Source organism: Falco cherrug, chromosome 1, assembly GCF_023634085.1.
Source record: "Falco cherrug isolate bFalChe1 chromosome 1, bFalChe1.pri, whole genome shotgun sequence".
Classification (NCBI taxonomy): Eukaryota; Metazoa; Chordata; class Aves; order Falconiformes; family Falconidae; genus Falco; species Falco cherrug.
In genome coordinates, this window is record NC_073697.1 from 102,108,201 (window position 1) to 102,126,730 (window position 18,530).

Consider the following 18,530-nt stretch of genomic DNA (forward strand, 5'->3'; position numbering starts at 1 on the left):
TCCTCTTATTCCTCACATCGTTATAGGGAAAGTGGTTCTTCTTGGCCCTTTTGTATGTTCTTTGCTTGTTGTGTCTGTTGGGGGTTTTTTTGCCTTGCCTATCTTCTGATGATGATCCTGTGTTCTTGTGCTACTGCTCTTATTTTTCAGCTGGAGGATCACAAGGTTGCAGAAGAGCAGGCTGATTTCTTGTTACTCTTCCTAGCTTTGTTTTTTATTGCTGCAGTTTGCCTTTCTGCCTTCATAGGCTTCAAAGAACTTCCAGTTCTCCTGAACCCCTTTGCCCTTCAACTCCTGTCCTCTGGGATCTTGCCCACTGGTTCTCAGGGTTCACTGAAGTCTGCTTCATGAGCTCTCTTGTGTTTTTTTTTTCTTTCCCTCCTCTTCCTGAGAACCATGTGCTCTGTCCTTTGTGATCACTGCCACCAGCCTTTCCTCACCATCATGTTGCCCGCCAGGTATCAACATTGATCAATTGATCACTGCAGTAAATGGGACTTTATACTCATGTGGCATTTTCCCTCAAAGTTTCTTGAAAGACTTGATAATGCTAAGCATTGCTACAGAAGACGGCAACCATTTTAAGAGGGTATAGAAGCAAAAGCTGATTTAGTAATATAATATACAAGCGATCAGGGAGGGGGATGTGCTGCCCCACTGAAGCATACACCTTCACAAAAGTCTGATTGTTCTTCAGTGATGCTTTGGTATTGCTGGCCAGTAATACTGGTCGATCAAAGGTCTGATGAGAATGCAAATAAGCCTGGATGGAGGCAGGCTTGTTAGCCAAGGGTGAGCTGAGAGCTACCCATCATGTTTTGTGCAGTCTTGCATCACTCCATGGTGGTGGGGTGCTGTGGCAGTGATGACTTGTCTCTGCAGTAGCAAACCAAACCTGTTTCGCACCTGGAATATTTGATAAAAGAAGGGTTTTCTGGTGTGGGTGGCTTGGGGTGAGATTATGTTTTTGGCTTGTGTTCTTTCAGGAAGGGAAGGAATCCTATGCACAATTACCTGCTTGAGTAGGTGAGGGGGGTAATGTGGAGGGTCAGAGAGCCTGCAGGGTAATGGGAAGGTGACTGAAATTCTGTCTGTGCCAAGGGCTGTGAAACAATCTCATCAGCCACAAGACATGACTTTTTCTCCCCCTATTACAAGAGAAACTGCTTTTTGCCAAATAAGCTGCTTTGTTGGCATGACCTGGTATGTTTATTAAACAGTTAGAATGTGTTAAAAATTCAAGGACTGTTAGAAACTAATAGCTGTCCAGTGTGCATCAAGAGGCTATTGATTTTCTGCCAACTTGCCTTATTAAATATACAAGGTACAAGTCATGTAGTTAAACATATAAGGGTTTTATAAATGCCTTTTATAGTTGGCATTCAGAAAACTTTCCATGTTGGCAGACAGGGGAAAAAAAAACCCAATCCACGGAAATTTGAAAAGCAAAGCTGTTTTAGCTAAAAGGATCTTTGAGATGTATAGTAGTTTGAGAGCAGCATTCCAGTCTTCGCTCTTGAGGCGAATGAAGAAATGCTTGGGCCAGAGGGGTGTTATTACTGGTGCTGTGTCTAGAGTTTGTGTGTTTTAGCTCTATCAAAGCGTGGAGCTGCAGGTCTTTCTCACTTGAAGTCAGGGGGAGTCTCTTGAGTGTCTTCAGTAAGCGCAGGCCCAGTGCCTTCATTCTGAGGAAGTGCTTCCCTGTCTCTTCTCCTTTAGTTAACCTTTAGTTAAATGCTGGGCATCAAGTCCTGATACCTGTGTAGCTGGAAGGCTGAATACGGCAGCTAACTTCACAGTCATCTCTGGGGCTGACTTCCAGGGGTGATGGAGAGTGGTACAGGGAGCAGAGATCAGCTGGCCAGAAAAAAGTGTTTCAGGAGTCTTTATTGCTTGGTCTTGTTTTCTTGACTAGATATGTTTTGAATCCAGCAGTGCTATTCTGAAAGATGCTGCAAAATTTGCTACTCTTCTGTTAATAAATTCCTCTGAGCTACAGTGGAATTGGTAGGGGAAAAGCAGAGGAACAAAATATGTAGCATATTTTGGAAAAAAAGCAGGAGAACATGGGAAAAGAGCAAGGAGGTGAAGTGCAGGAATTCATTGTTTTTCTTAGGATGATACTTAAAGGCTGAAATGTCCCTGCTCAATACCAGTCTAAGTGTGGCAAGGCTGGTGGAAAATTCCTCTCACCAGGGAGAGCTCTGTGCTCTTGTACAGGCTCTCTCTGGGTTGTGTTTGTCTGGGTGTGAGCATGATGGGTTGTGCCCCGTTGCTTAGAATATTTAATTTGGTGGTCAGAATGTGCTTTTTTCGCAGGTGACTTAAAATGGATCTATAACATCCTCTCATGTTAATGAAAGAGGGAGTGGGGAGAAACTCCACATACCTTCCAGGTGCTTGGGTGGATTTGCCTGGGTAGGCTTTTTCCATTTTTGAGGAAAACAAAATATGGGTACAGTCGTCCTTTCTGGGTAGGCAAGGTTGGCTTCCTAACCCAGTATGACGCAAGTTGTCCCTTAGTTGGAAGATCAGTGGTTTTTCTCCTGCAGTCTGCTTGGCTCAGAGAAGTTAACATTTTGTTTCTATTTTTTTGCGTTTGGGTTTCAGTAATGTGGTAGCTAGCAGGTCTCAGAAGTGATGAGAAGCCCCTACTGAGTAAGTCTGGGAGATTAACCAGATCCACCAGCAGTGCACCTCCAGCATACAGCAGACTTCCTAGTTTCTTCATACAGTCTGAAGTAGTCTGCCCTCATCTGTCTTGTTACTACAGCATCACAGAAAGACTGGATTAGAAACTAATCCCGTCCTTCTCTGGGTGGTAGTTGGTACCTTTGCAATGGAACTAAAAATGGCTTGGGGCCTTCCTTTTCTAGTGCTTTGCACAGCTGTGGCTAGAAGAAGAGTTTGAACCAGTTTTCCTTTCTTTACAGAGGTCTTTCTGGCTGCAGAGCATCCTTTTAGCTTAGAAGCTTTTTAGCTGTCCTTCAAAATAGGTATGTTGAGTTTAATATAGACGGCAAGGTCCATTCTTCCTTCTAGGGAGACAGAACCTGGGCAGAGGGGGATGTGAGAATGGTGTTCACAGATGACATCTGACATCTGTGTTGGAAGCAGGATATCACTGAGAGTTTCTTGTTGCTTTTAGCATTGCTAACCAAGGTCAGAGTCCTCAGGGTGACAGCAGGCATGTTATAAATGGCAGTAAATAACTGTCTTTTTCCTTCAGACATCATACAAATCCAGTGGGTACAGAGTGGCGATGGAAAATGGACCAGCCTGAAATGATCTTGCAGGAAGCTATTGAGAACCATCAGAACATGATCAAGCAGTTCAAAGGTAACTTCTCCCATTTCTTCCCTGTTAATGATGCTTTTAGAAGATAACCAGCAGCAGCATCTTTAAAGCAGAGATGAAAACATTCTGGTCATCTGTCAGGTGCTGGGAAGGAGTTGTGAGTTTTATGATATCATAAAGATGGGTAAGTAAGAAGAAACTTCTGTGGCGCATGTAGTGTTTTTGGAGATGTTCTGCCTTTTTTTTTTTGACATAAGAACACGAGTCAGTCCTTGGGTATCTGCTGGTGCCTTGAGGGGCTACAGTGGAGTTGCCTCTTGTGCTTCTTGACAGTTGTCATCTCCTTTTGCTCAGTGTGCGTGGAGGCTTCTGCAGTCGTTAAAGCTGGCCTGGACAATGAGGAGTCTTGAATCTTATGTAAAAGTGAGGGTTGGTAGAGGGCAAAAAAAGTCAATGCTGAACCTGATAGGAAATATGCTGCCCTTTGCTTGCGGCATGTGTGGTCTGGGTCACAGCTCTAGAGCTTGGCCAGGGGAAAGCAGTGAAGGTGCTGCAGTGGGCTAGGGAAAGGTGATGTCAGTTTGGTAGGGGAGGCTTTCCATGGGGAAGAGGTAACAAGGTGAGAGGTGGTCATTGCATCTTCTTTCAGATTAAGCAAAGCACAGCTGTCGGTGCTCAAGGCAGGGCAGTCTGTAAGGAAGTGCAGGTCTCATTCCCCAGCCTCGGTATGCAGCCATGTGGGCAGTGTGGGGAGAGCCCTGAGCTAAGGCGGGATGCCAGCAGCAGTGCTGCCTGACTGGCTGGGGCAGAGCTGCTGCAGGGTTTCCTGGCTGCCTGTTAACTCAGCTGGTGGGATGCAGTGCCAGCACAGCAGGAGTTTGGTACAGGTGGCTTGCATGCTTGAAGAGCATGTAGGATGTCAAATCTTGTCAGGAAGGCTAGAGCAGCCGTAGAAGACTGTTACAGCTCTAGGCAAGTGTTCATGGTTAGCACTTAAGGCACTGAGCACTTTTCAGACTCTGCTGTTTTATTCAGTCTGTTCTGGATAGTCAGGCTCTTAGATGAGTTGAAATGTAGCTGGGCATGCTGAGAGGATTGTGACTTAGAACTTGAGGTCAAGCTCATGGCTGATAACAAGCAGGGTGCTTCAGGGGCTGTACGATATCAGTTGCCAGGTCATCATCTCCATCAACAAATGGGGATGATGATGGAGAACACCCTCAGCGACTTTGCAGGTGATACTAATTTAGCGAGTGTGGCAGGCACACTTGGTGGCACAGCTTTACTTCAGTGGGACCTTGAGAAACATGAGTCTTGGGCCAACAGATACATGTGGAGCTCAGCAAGAAGTGGAAGGTTGTGTACGAGAGTGTTACAACCTCATGTCAGTCCCTGCTGGGAGACCCACCTGCCACAGTAGAACATGGGGCAGTAGGCTTAGGTTTCTGATTGAGAGGTTCAAATTAGAGATCAACATAAGCTTGTTCAGCCAACATTGTGTCCAGAGAGGTAAAGGACCCTCCAACCTTGGAGGCTCTCAAGTCAAGCCATTATCACCCCCGTCCAGTGTTGGCGGTTGTCCTCTCTGAGCAAGAGGCTGAACTAGAGACCTGCGGGAGCCCCCCCAGCTTAAAGTTCTGTGGCTTTAGTTAAGAGAGTTAAAATTGAAAGGCTTAAACAATAGCACACCCCCTCATTTTTATGAGGCAGGACTTGACTCAAAATAATCTTTTACGTTTGCTTAGGAAAAAGCCAGATGTTCAAAGCGATGACTAGATTTGCATGCAGCTGCTGATGGTGTATTAGGGTATGCTTGTGAAGGCTGCAGTTGCCCTCAAGCTGTGCAGTACTTGTGCAGTGTGATGGAAGTGTTGCCCTTGTGTGACGGATGTGTGGCAGAAATGTATGTTGTTTGCACTGAAGAAAGATGAAAAGCAAAGTCACTTTGCAGATACTTGAAAGCCCTACCTTCTGAAAGCTGAGTGTAGAAATATGTTTAAACCCAACTTCAGACTAAGGAATAATCTTCTCCTCCTTCTCTTCCTATGCCCTGGTATCTTATGAAAAAGGGTTGAGAAGAGCGAAGGATTCTAGATGGACTTGGCAGCATCTGAAAATATTCCCAGTCTCCAGAGGCCTTTAAGAACAATCCTGTTTTCTCTTTTTGGAGCTTGTTTTCACTAAAAAAATTTGCAAATATTCCCTGAAACTTGCATGTCCATCCTCAGCACGGTTATGCTCGACCTGGAACTGTGAAAGGAGAAAGAAGAGAGAAAAAAAAAAAGCTCTGAGCTAGAACTGTGCTGCAAAGTGGAAAAAGAAAAGATGTGTTACTTTTGCAGAGTGATACATGGCAATGCACTTCTTGTCTTGGGAGCCTAAAAGTAAGTTTTATTAATGAGAAGAGAAATCAGTAAGAAAAGCCCAGTAGCTTGCTGTTACATTTTGTGAATTTTACATTGTCACTTCCCTAAGGTGCATGTGAAAATATTGTTAGAGTAGAATCAGTGAAAGAAAAATTGAGTTGAAACACTGTGCTGAAGTCAGGGAGGGTTAAAAGCTGCGCAGTGTCTTGCAGGACAGAAGTCCCTGCGTGCTGTGCCAGAGCTGTCCTCTTGTCCAGGCTGGAAGTGCCTCAGGCAGAACACATGACTATTTCCGGCAAACTTAAAAGCACTCCACAAATAGTAGGTTGGATTTTATTATGATTGGTTTTTAAAAGAAAAAAACCACACCAAACCCCTACAAATGACCCCAAAGCTTGAGCAGTGAGGTGGACTAGGTTGCTGCTTTGAAGAAGGGCAGGTTGCAGCTGGGCTCTGTGGTACTGGCTGGGCAGCCACAGGCACACAGAGGAGTTTCCAGCAGTGTGCTACGTGTGGCTGCTGAGATGTTTGAACACAGATCTCCATCTTCAAGCAGACCAGACTGTTTGGGCTGCTGGAGAAGAAAGCATGGGAAAAATACCCTAGCTAGAGAGCCCTCAAGGCTCCTCAAGTGTCTGATAATGCTGCTGAGATAACACACAAAGATTTTTGAATAAATTTGTTCTCTTTCTAGTACCAGTACCAAAGTTTTGCATTCAGGTACACATACAGACACCTCTATGTGCCAAAGGAAATGGTGAGCTAATCTGATGCTTTATTAATTCTACACATTGTAGTGAAAATGAAATATCCTTTGAAGGAACAGAAGAATTCTTGGGGACCCCCTGTCCTGTAGGGTATCCTAGAGGATGGCACACTATCCTGTAAGAGTCCCTGTGATGGTTTTAGAGATGATGATGATGTGTCATCTTTTAGTGTTGCCATAGTTTTGTACTGGTTTTGAAGACCATAGACATTAATGTCACATAATTCTTTTTTAGACTAACTGATGGAGACACATCTTACTGATAGGAGCTAAGGTGGGAAGGTGTGAAGTAGTTTATTTGATGGATACACTTTCTCAGTAGTGGCTAGTAAATCTCTGTGCCCTTGTGAAGGGCACACACAGAATAGAAACATAATTCAAAAATAGGAGAGTGGGACTCTCTAATAATACAGCTCTAATTCAACTTGGGGGAAAAAAACCCAACAAAACCCAACCAAAAAACCCCACCAAAACTGTAACCTGAGCTAGGAAAGCCTAAGACTACCTGTGTGTCTTGCTGTAAGAGTGGATAAAACAGGTTCTTTGTCTTCCCAGTCACCCAGGCACTTGTGATGACTAGTGTACAGGTACTTGCAGAGGTGTGCCTGAAGTCAACAACCAGCTGTGCCAGATAATGTTTTTCTTTCCCAAATTGAAGTGCATCAGTAGGAGAGCAGCTGGAATCGCTTTTTAAAGGAGATGTGCTGATTAAAGAATGCTTGGCTGTATGCTTTGCTGGAATCTGAGCTTGGTAGGAGCCAAAAGCTGTACACCCCTGCCTCTTGCAGGGGCTTCTCAACTTCGTACGGCTCCAAGCTCCTGCACCTGTTGGAGCTGCTGCATGCCCTGCCAAATCTGCCCAGGATCTGACTTTGCTGAAATTCATTGACTGAAGACAGAAGGAGGCTCATCTGCAGGAGCAGAGGTTGAGTGCTGTAGTGGTATGGGAGCCAGAAGTGCAGGAGAGTTTGTGTGTTCCCTGGAATACCCACTAATCCTGGTTAGTTTATTCCTGTCTAGTTTGTGATTTATGTGGTCAAATGATTACATACACTCCACAGAAGGGTAGAGGTTTTGTATTTACTATATGCCAGATTTGCTGTAAGCTGTTTGGAGAAAGTTACTCTGAGACTTTGTGGTGATGGAATTTTTTTCTGTCTGCTTATAAAGCTGGCACAGTAATTGTCATAGTCCAATTGCAAGATGCTGACAGAGAGAAATTAATTAATTCCAAAAATGACTTACAGTAGCTTTAGGAATACCAAAGTTAGTCCTTTAATCTCAGTGTGTGGTTGAGATGCTTCTTTCTTTTCAAATAAAGTTCTCATTTAGTACTGTCAAGTTTCAGTGGAATAACCATTAGTCCTGTCACTTATTCAGGACTGAGCCTGGCTGGTTTAAAATGCACTAAGCTTTGCTCTGATCACACACCAGCTTTTCTGTGTGAGGCTGAAGCAATATCCATGAATACCTCTTTTTATCTTGGCTTTACAGCATAGCATGTAATTTTCTGTATTGCTTGTGCTCCAGCATCTAGGCAACGAAAGGTGAGCTGAGGACCCGGTTTCAAACTCAAGTCTTTGGGGTTGTTTTTTTGAAACAGTCCAACACCCAGTCTAAAACTTCAGATATTATTTGAGTACATAAAGGCATGTCAGGGAAATGTGAAGTGACATATTTGGAACAAAAGCTTGTTTGTAGTCAGATGATTTCACACGGGGTCCTGAGTACTTGGTTGGATACAGATGGGCTGGAGAAATATTTGCCTTTCCCCTGCCCTCCCGTTGGTACAATGTGACTCTGATTGGTTAAACCTGCAGCCAGCATTTTAACGTGGACGCTACAGTAGAGCTCAGTTGTGTTTTCCAGTTTGTTCTGAAATGTCTCTTGCTATTTGGAATGGTGTCATGAGTTGGGTTTTGTTTTTGAACGTGTACTCAGAGCTGCATTTCATGTACTTGTTAATGTGGATTCAGACGCGGTGGTTGGTGTTCTGCCTGGCTCCTCTGGGGAGCTGGTCTTGGTGGGGCTGGGGACCCCAGGGGGTCAGCAACAGACACAGATATAATCTGGTTTTGTTTTTTAAGAAGCCTACTTGAAGTGGCATTAAACTGGCATTTGTGTTTGTCTCAGCATTCAGGCAGCACCACGTTGCGGTCTTAGCAGTATAAAGCTTGACTCAAATGTTACTAGACAATTGCTTGCATAGTTAGCAGGGCACACAGAGCCCCAAGCTTTGCCTGTCTGGCCATGCACTGTTTTGTGGACTCCTGCAGAGCTGGCTCAGTGGGCACTGGCTGTGGCTTGCTGTCTCCTGGTTCAGGAGGACTCCGGCAGGTTTTGCTCAGTCTGTCTTGTGCCAAGAGTGTATTTTAGATACAGATGTGTGGTTTGGGAGGGGGTTTAGTTGATTTAAGCCTGTTTTCCCTCTTTCTGCAGGTGTGTCAGGAGTAAAAGCAGATCGCTTTGAAGAAGCAATGACAGCAAAGCACTGCGCGCTGTCACTGGTGGGAGAGCCCATCATGTACCCTGAGATCAACCGGTTTGTGAAGCTCCTGCACCAGTACAGCATCTCCACTTTCCTGGTTACAAATGCACAGTTCCCAGATGAGATTAGGTAAGAGTTGGGCAAAATATCTTCCTACTAAAACGTTTGAGTGCTGACCTGTGTTTTAATTCTGTTTTATCTCTCATCAGTCAACTCTACATGAGCACTGGCAATGAAAAAGCTCACTCGGCATCTATTTGATTTTAACCTTAATCTCCCTGTGCTCTTTCTCATCTCTTTCTCTCCCTGTTTGATTTTCTTTTCTATATCTCCTAAAGTGTGATTACCTCTGGAAGTGAAGAGAATGTAATATAGTACCTCCCGGAGGTGCGACAGGAAGAGAACAGCAAGTGAGCTGTGTTTTGTGCTTGGGGACATGGATAACTGGTGTGAGTGTTTCCAACAGCTAGACCAGGAGACTGAACTCATAAACTGCCTTTTTGGTTTGTGTGCTTCTCTGCAGTCTGATCTTTGGTCTAACTCTGTAAGACCAGCTGTAATGGTGCAAACCAAAGATCTATACAGCCCAGCAACTCCAGCAGGACTCAGAGTGCAGGATAAGGAAAGTGGAGAAGCACATACTCATCAGCAAAAGTGAGATCAGTAGTTCTTAACCTCCTCTTGGAGGGATTTGAGCTAAGTGTTCAAAACATTTTAATGAACTCTGAAAGAGTCTTCACAAATGCAAAGAATCCCTGTTTCTGATGTTCTTGAGCATCCAGGCTGCTTTTAATAAAATCTGAAGCAACGTAGCAAGGAAATGCAGCATGTGGTGTGAGCTGCAGGGTGGTTGGGAGCTCATCAGAATACCGTCAGCTAGTAACGCTGATGAAGTTCAACCCTGGTGTTACGTGAGCGTGTTTGCAGAGCTGTATGCAGGGTGGGTTTGGTATGTTGCTCAGCTTGTCATTTCAGCTCAATGACTGTGTTAGCACTTTCTGATAGAGCTTCCTTTTCGCTTCCTTCTCGTGGTCTGAATATGGCAGTGAGGGGGGAGGGCATGCAATTTTTGAGTGAGTAATTATACACTACAAAGGCATTCCAAATGATTTGAATAACTGTGTAATCAAGTTACTTTAAGTCATGTATTATGTGCCTGATAGACAGAAATTGCTCTTTCCTAAAAATAGTATTTTAAAAAGAGAGCACGCACTATATTTTGAAGCTGCATTTCCTTAGGATCTGCTGAATGTTTTTAAAAAGAAACAAAAAAGAAAGTGATAAAATGCTAGTCTTGCTGTCCTAAAAATTGCAGCTGATTTTGGACTCATCAAAGCAAATGATTTGCTTAATTTGGGAACTGAAGTATGCACCAATCTCACTTTTCCACTGTCAGCAGAGGGGAGTTATAGTCTAAAAGTTAGCCCTAAAATAGACAGCATGACCTCTGGTATCCAGTGTGCACGTGGGGAGCATGTCCTGGGGTGTTTGCTGGGTTTAGGAGAGGGGCCTGCTGGCTCTGCAGACCCTCTGGCTGGGTCTCCAGCATGATGCTGCCTGTACCTTCCTCTCTTCTTTCCTCCTTCTTTTGTATTTAAACTGCAGCTTCATCTGCCTCCAGGCACACATTTTCAGAAACTGAAGGGTGTTTTATAGCATGTGAGCTGGCGTTGAACAGTTACTTGGTTCTTGTGCTTTTCCTTGTCTTGTTTCTGATCAGTGGCTGTGAACTAGAACCCTTGTGTATGCGTCTGCATTTATGAGCATCAATAATAATAATGAGTAGATGCTTATTATTGTTCATAACCAAATGATAATTTTTATTATATTGATGTTTCTGTTCTTTGTGTCAGACTAGGCTGTGTCCTGTGTGGTTTGTAAAACCACCTCATGGCCTGAAGTAAATTTATTGCTCTTGAGTTGTGCTATGCTACTTGCTCATGATTTCTGCCCAAGTTCATATGTGGTAAATGCTCTCAATTTGATCTGGATGGGATCTTGGATGTCTAAGCTAGCTAGGAAATTAGAACCAAAAATTAAGGGAGAATGTCGAAAAAATCCATCCTAGTACCATGCAACTAAATTTCCTGTTAATTGTGAAATGTAGCTGTATTCCAGGAACATCAGTTTGTGTTCGGCTTCTCCCTGGTGCTGGCTGGACCTATGACTGCCCTTTCTCCTTGCTCCCCTTTGTCAGGGCATGTGCAAAGTTGTCCTGGCTTCAGTCCCAGCCAGGGAAGAGCACTGTGGACCACTCCCTTTTGGAACAAAGTGAGGCAGAAATCTCTCCTTGAGATCTCTTCTAATTCCTTAATTTTCTCCAGTCTTGCTTTTGCCTGTCCTTAGGATTGAGACCTTCAGAGAAGAGATGATTTTCCTCTGCTCATGTTTTGTAACACACTCTGTCTTCAGTGGGGCCCCTTGCAATTATGCAAATGCAGCATTAAGTAAAGAAAAGAGTATATTGGCTGTGTTCTTTGAAACTGAATACTTTGATCCACTTATGCCTAGAACATTTGGTCATTTTTGGAGATTGTGGCTTTGGGCTGCCAGTCCAGACAAGCTTGTTTACAAAACAGTTTTTTTAAAACCTAAAATGTTGAGTTAGTTCTGGGCCACTTTATTCTTCTGTCTGAATACATACAGAGAGAATACATTTAGGTAAGCTGTTTGAATGTTGGTGTTAAGTGTTTTTTTTCTGGACACTAAAGGCTCTGCTCGAGCTCATTCTGGACAGCTCTTGTCACCTTTGGTAAGGACGGGGGGTTGGTGTATTTTTAGTTGGCACTGTTTGGCAGCTGAACAATAGTTTCTAATTTCTTCTTATCTTCTATAAAGAACAAATAAAGCTGGGACTATAGCCTGCTCATTAACAGACTTCACAAATAACGCTTGCAGTGTTGTCCTAAAACTGTTCAGAGTTAGTTACGCGGTACAATTAGGATGCTGTCGTTTCATCTTAGAGACACCAGGGTGGAAGATGCCATGAGGGGGTGGATGTGTTACACTCACTGGCTTTTTCAGTTTTGTCTGTGATAAGGGAGCTTGTTTTAGGATGTTCCTCTTTTAATGCCTTCCGTTATCCCTCTGCTAATGGACTGCAGGGTTGCTGCTTCTCCTTTACACCCTTGGGGTTTATGGAAGGGATTAGACTCAACCCAGGCTCTTTGCACAGTAGAAGAGGTTTAATCTTTTTAGAAGTTACTGGTGTTGGGCTCACAGATGCTGTGCTTGCTGGCATTATGTGACCAGAAAGACTATGTTGCAATATCTGTATGAAATAAGAACCTTGGAATCGGAAGGAGAACACATTGGAGGATTGTGCTTGATTTTATTTTCTAAATGCCTTTGATTTCCCTTCAAAAAAATATTTGACTGATGATGCCAGCTGTAGGTCAGGTAAGTTCAACATGTCCAGCAGTAGAAACTGGTTGAGTTATGGTTCTGTTTCTGTTAAATGGGATTATTTTTCCGTGGGCCAGGGCAAATAGAACTTGGGAAAAGGGGCTGAGCTTCATGGTTTTTAACCATGGCGGCTGTGGTGAGAAGCAGAGCCTTCCAGTGCCTCGTGTGAAGCCCTGGCAGTCTGCTTTGAGAAGCCTTTCTGAAAGAGTTGCAGCTACGCTGGAGTGAATTATGTTCCAGTTCAGTGAGGAAAAGATAATTAAAATGTCAGCCAAGGCCTCTATATGTGACATTCTTAGCTTTGGGGTGTATTGTTTGTTGAAAGTAGGTTGTAACATCTTGCTGTTAAGATGATGGTCACTTGGCAGAGATGAACCATCAGAGTTTGGTAGTTTCCCTGTAAATACTGTATAGTTCCTGTCACTACTGGATCAGCAGAGCAGCTTATCTGGTGATACTGTATTTTGTGTGCTTTGGTAGGAAAATACAAATCTGAGAAAACAACAATTCTCTTTTTATTTCCAAGGAACCTTGAGCCAGTAACACAGCTTTATGTCAGTGTGGATGCCAGCACCAAAGAGAGTCTGAAGAGAATTGATCGACCCCTCTTCAAGGATTTCTGGCAGAGGTTTCTAGACAGTTTAAAGGCCTTGTCTGAAAAGGTACCCAGTTAAAGACGTATTTTTACATACTCTTTTCTTCCTTGTGCATCTTACCTACTTGGGACAAAAGTAGAAGACTTAAGAGACTTCAGACGGACCATGAAGTGGGTTCTGGATGTGTTGAGAGCATATTTACATGTTTTGTATGTTAAGGTGTATAAAGTCCAGCAAGTTTGATCAGTTTTCAATGTGGGGAAAAATTTAATGGTGAGCAGAAGTGTATCAAATGGAACAGTATGCTGCGAATACGAGATGCTATGAGAGGTGAAGAGATTATAAAATAGAATATTTCCTGATGAAGTGTTTATACTGAAAGCAGGCTGCTAAAGGAAAACTTGAAAATTCAGGAAAGCCTAGGAAGTCATAAATCCCCATGTGGCACTTAGCACTGGTTCTCAAAGGTTCTCTTGAATTACAGTACATAAAGGACATTAACATGTGTTTTTAATGGAATTTAGTAGCTCTGGTTGCCCTCCTGCTACATACAGAAATCTGCTTATTTCTGGGAGATTTCCCCAGAACAGTAGACCTGAGCATAATAGCAAGGGTGACCCTTTACACTCAGTAGTTTATGTCTGTCTGAGACAGCTGAACAGTGCATTCACCTGAAGGCCCATGGGATCATGTTTGCTGCTGTCGGCTCAGAACTTAGTCTACTGTGTAACAGTTCTTGTATCAATTAAGCACTCATGGTCCTAGTATCACATGAATTAATAAGAATAATGCTTTGTGAGCGTGTCTTCCCTCTCTTATTTACTGATACTGCGCTCTGATGGAAGCAAGTACTTCTGTTTACCAGTTTGGCAGAAGTTGACGTGTTACCTGCTGAGATGAACAGACAAGAGAGACTGTTTCATTTGAATAATGAGTTTTTCTGCCTTCTGAGATGACAACATTGGACCATTTTCTGCCAAAGGTACTTAAATTAGTAGATCTGGGAGACTCTGTGCAGAATACAGTGTCACTCAATTACACAAAGACATGGAGTAGCTTGATCAAGCTGTTTGTGTGCAAGTCTGCTGGCTGATACTGTTAAGCAAAATCCCAGGTCATACTCTGGGCTTTCTGTACTCAGGTACAAACTTACAAAGCTCTCTGTGTGAGTAGACGCAGCTGTGGAAAGAAGAGGAGTGAAAATACTGAAGGCAAAAATACTGAAAAAATCTTTTGGAAACTTGCTTTTGCCCATCACTTCTTTCCTTCTGCCTCTCTTGACCCTGGATAGATATGGTTCATTTGTTGCTGTATGCTGTCAGAAATTTCCTTGCGAAGAATTGAAGGTGAAAGTATTGGCAAGTCTGTCCATACAGCTAAAAATACTCTGGTCAAGGTGAAGAGGAGAGGAAAAAGAAGCTCAACTAGCAGGTGCATTTTCTCCTCGAAGCAACTGCACTTTGAAGGGTCCTTGAAACACTGATAATGCAAGGGCCAATTAATAGTTGCACCAGTCGGATACGCGCTGTTCTGCCAGCGCCTGCTCAGCTGCATATTGCATCATCACACGAGGGACAGTGAGAAGTCTTGGGGAGGCTGCTGTTTTGTTATAACATTCTCTTAATGATATATATGGTTCTGGTACCCCAAAACTATCTTGAACTGCTTCTGGGCAGAAGCACCTTTCTGTTTTCCTGCTGGGCTTGTTGCTTGGTGTTCGTGTGCTATTAAGCACTGTTCTGTAGGACTGTGATGAATGAAAGGTGGTGAAAGCTAATGCATTTGCTGATTTCTTGAGAAATACAGCTCCTCTTTCAGAATAGGGGGGGAAGTGCTGATGCATTGTGTTTGGAAAGTGATGCTAATATATCTGGAAACAAAATACAATTCCCATATTTTCATGCTGCCTGACAAACTGTCCAGGCTTATTCAGGTCTCCTGAGGCTGAGACAAGCTGGCATTGCAGCTGATAGGAGTCACTGCTAATAAGAATCATGGGTAGGTTTGATCTATGGACATTAAAAAATAAAAATGGGTGAAAGGGCTTTGTAAAACCACAAGTTGTACCTTGCTGTGCTTGCCACTGTGGTGTTTGGCAAGTGCTGTTCCTGCAGTTAGCCTGCTCGCTTGCGTGACTGCTGACTGTCCCCAGGGCCTTGTGCTCAGTGCTGCAGGGATGGGTATTTAGAGACAGGTCCTGTTGCAAGATGTTGATAATCCAAACAGACAAGTAGGAGAAAGGAAGAGGAGAGGACATGGTCCTAGGTGAGAAAGGAGTGAGGATGTCCTTCTTAGCTGTTCTCTTTTCTGCCACCAAAAAGCAGGCTGATTCTTGTTAAAAATAGAAATGGAAGTGCCTGGGCAAAGAGGTGGTTTTCAAATCCTGTTGTCTTTAGTGAGGTAGTTACACTGATAAATGGGTTTCATTACTTCAACTGAAGTTCTGCACAAAGTTCTTGAACCCTTAATAAAGGAGTGAATTTAATAATGGATTGTTCCCAGTATGATTTAACAGCATCATAAAGCATGTTGGTGATCAGTTGCTACAGCATTTTCAAAGGAAGTTCAGGACTAAAAGATGTATTCTTTCTGCAACAAATGGCAAGAAACCCCCTTTTCTTCCACTACTATTTGGAGCAAGGTTTATCCTTTCTAGAGTGATTCTCATTGAGATGATCTTTGTGTTAAATTTTCTATGTTGAGAAATGTTTTTTGAGAGGAGTTTGTTAAACAGCAGGTAGACTCCCAGAAGGCTCTGTTTTTCTTGTCATGTGTCTTCTGCCTTCCAACTTAAATCGAGAGGAAAAAGTCAGACATTAACATATGCCATTTGGATTGTGCCTTTTCAGAACATCACATTTGAGAAGTCTTGTAGTCTTGTCCTCTGACAGCCTTGGGTTCATAAGATTGAAGGGTGACTTGGCTTGATGGACAAGTGCTTGGAGGTAACTCTAAGGATGTGAATCCTTTTTCTCATCATAAGGTTGAAAAATCTGTTCCAGTGGTTGAAAGATATTTCTTCCAGCCATTGCTGCCTCAATGCTATATCTAAATGAGAAGCAAGGTACAAATTAATAATGATGGTCCAGAAGCCCAGGAGGGAAGAGGTATCTCTTGAAATTTTATGATCAAATTGATGCTTATTTTCAAAAATAGCATGAACCAAACGTTTTCTGTCTTAGCAAGAAAATAAGGAACCGATGTTCTGTGAGCTGTCATCTACCAGCAGTCAATCATGATCCATTTGTGTTTTGACTTTGTGCTGTTTCCTTCGGTGTAACTAGACCAGAATCTGTAGGTTGAGAAATTTGAAAACTGTTGTTCTTGTTGTTATCCATAAATCACCAAGTGTTTTCCCAAGCTTTGGGTGTGTTGACTGAGACAAATGGGAATCCCCCACTGAGCTGCTGATGTGGGGATGCAGTGACCCACTGTTGCAAAACTACTCACAGATTTCTACCCAGGCACTTTGAAAATAACTGGAAAAAAGATGGTGATGGACATGCCAGCAGAACATACCCTGTTTGTGGATTTACATTATACTGCAACATCTCTGAGCACACTTTTTTCCACCTGTTGAGAGAGTAAGACAACTCTTGAAGCGAGTGGGCTGCTGGTCCATGGACATTTATGGACACGATGAGCACGATGAAAAAAGTCCCTCGTGTTGCTTATGTGCTCTGAGGGAGCAAACTTGACGTGGTGTCACCTCTTCTGTCTGTATCTTCTTGACATAATCATGATAAATCCTGTCCAGTCTGCTCGATATGCTGTACCTTGTAGTACTTGCTGTGCTGCCAGACACCAAGTAGGCATTGCTCAACTGCTTTAACTTTCAGGGGGACAAGTGCCAATGTTCTCTAAACAGATTGGAGCCACGCACAAAGCAAACAGGGGAAAAAACCCTTTAGGTTAATAGATGTTATGGCACTGCAGGAACTGATGATGAAGCAGAACCTTATCCTTCCTGTCCTTCCAGGAGGGTCACAAAAAGCAAAAGAAACAGCTTATTGGCACTTTGTGGAGTTCAGTTAGACTTGTCTTTAGACATCATAGATGAGTCTTGCTTTAGACATTGGGTAAAATCTTACCCTCAATCTTTTTCTACTTCAAGGAAATTAAGATTTCACAGAAAAGCTCTGTGGGGGAGGTGTAGCAAATTTCTGCACACACACCCCACACCCCCCCTCTTCCATTAAAAGACCAAAAAGGGAAATTCTTAGCTCTACTTGTCCGGGGATATCACATACTTAACCGTGCATGGATTTGGTGCCTGTGGTGATGTACTCCTTGCTGGAAGGTGCTAGATATGGATATGGCTTGTCCAAAGGCAGGCATGAAATGTAAAAATGTCTCCTGTTACCATCTTCCAGGTCTGCATTTGCATGCTGCTCACAGGTAGTTACTTTTACACTTCTGGATGATGAAGATGCCAGCTTGCATATTTAAAGTTTTCAGGCTTGCATCTGGTGCTGTTTGCTTTAGTCTTTTTTTTTTTTCTTCCCCACTGAGATCCTTTCTACAAAGTTACTCTTGGCTTCTGTGTGATTACAAATGTAGTGTAAATACATCAAGTTATGTCTTAAGCATGTCTTACTGCTTATTATATATTATATGACAGTAACAATTATTTTTATGAAAAGAGCACATTTGATTTGCATGGAGATCATTTGTGTGGTTACTAGGGGAGGGGAGCTGGTTTGTAAAGCCTAGTCTGATGTTTCTGAGCTAAGTCACTTTTCTTAAAAATTTAAATGTAAAACTTGCAACAGATGTTGGAATCGGTAATCAATTTTGCCACTATAGATTTAGAAGAATTTGACTCTTCTGCACAGTAAATGCTCTTCACCAGCTGTGTGCTTGTTTTAATGGTTTTGCTAACGAGACTTCTGGTGTAAGCCTTTTGAAACACAGTATGATGAGTGCTACAAAGGTATGATGTTTAATATTCAGTTATTGTCTCTGGAATAAATCATCTGCTTTCAGTTTAGCTTACAGCAAGAAGTGATCCAAATGAGGCTTTGGTGAGATTCTTGGCTGCAGAGGGAGTGAAGCCTTATTTCTTCTGTCTGTTCCAGTACTTCTTGGTTTGCTTGCAGGCAAGAAAAGGGGAAAAATGTTCATAAACACACTTCACAATCAAAATATGTTGTTCCAAGCTGCCGGTTGTTACTGCATGTCTTAAGAAGACAGTATAGTGATGCTGGGGAGGGAAGGCAAGGTGGCTCTGAGCCTGAGGCAGAAGTGGGAGTAAAATCCATGTTGTCTTAGTCCTTGTCCAATGCTTTGTCAGTTAGCCCATGTCAATCTTCTCTTCCTCATTACTATACTTGGTGCTTTGGAAAAGCCAGGCCAGTGGACTGTTTGTTTGCTGCTTGTTCTTGCCAGGGGAGCAAAGCTGCAAAGAGGCTGCTCAGCTGCCACCAGTGTTGTTGGTAGAAGGCACTTCTCCACCTTCCCATGCCTCTTGGAGCTGGGCTCTGCCTACGAAGTGTAAATGGGAGAAACAGACGGCCATCCTCTTCCAAGTTCACTCTTCTTTTTCACTCCTTAACTAGCACACATTATTTAGCTTGCCTAGCTTTTATGCTACTTAACATTTAAGAAGCATT

General features: G+C 43.1%; 1 protein-coding gene across 7 annotated transcripts in view; it reads left to right on the forward strand.

Annotated features, from left to right (window-relative positions):
- Nucleotides 1–18,530, forward strand: part of TYW1B (tRNA-yW synthesizing protein 1 homolog B) — a 104,890-nt gene that overhangs the window by 41,603 nt on the left and 44,757 nt on the right. For 6 of the 7 annotated variants that reach the window (XM_014280309.3, XM_027806098.2, XM_055713670.1 and 3 more), the window contains 3 exons: nt 3,230–3,339; nt 8,869–9,046; nt 12,849–12,984. In XM_014280309.3, coding sequence (XP_014135784.2) covers nt 3,230–3,339; nt 8,869–9,046; nt 12,849–12,984 — 424 coding nt within the window. Of the gene's footprint in view, nt 1–2,931; nt 2,997–3,229; nt 3,340–8,868; nt 9,047–12,848; nt 12,985–18,530 lie in introns of those variants that run through there. The other variant, XM_055713703.1, reaches the window with a different exon arrangement.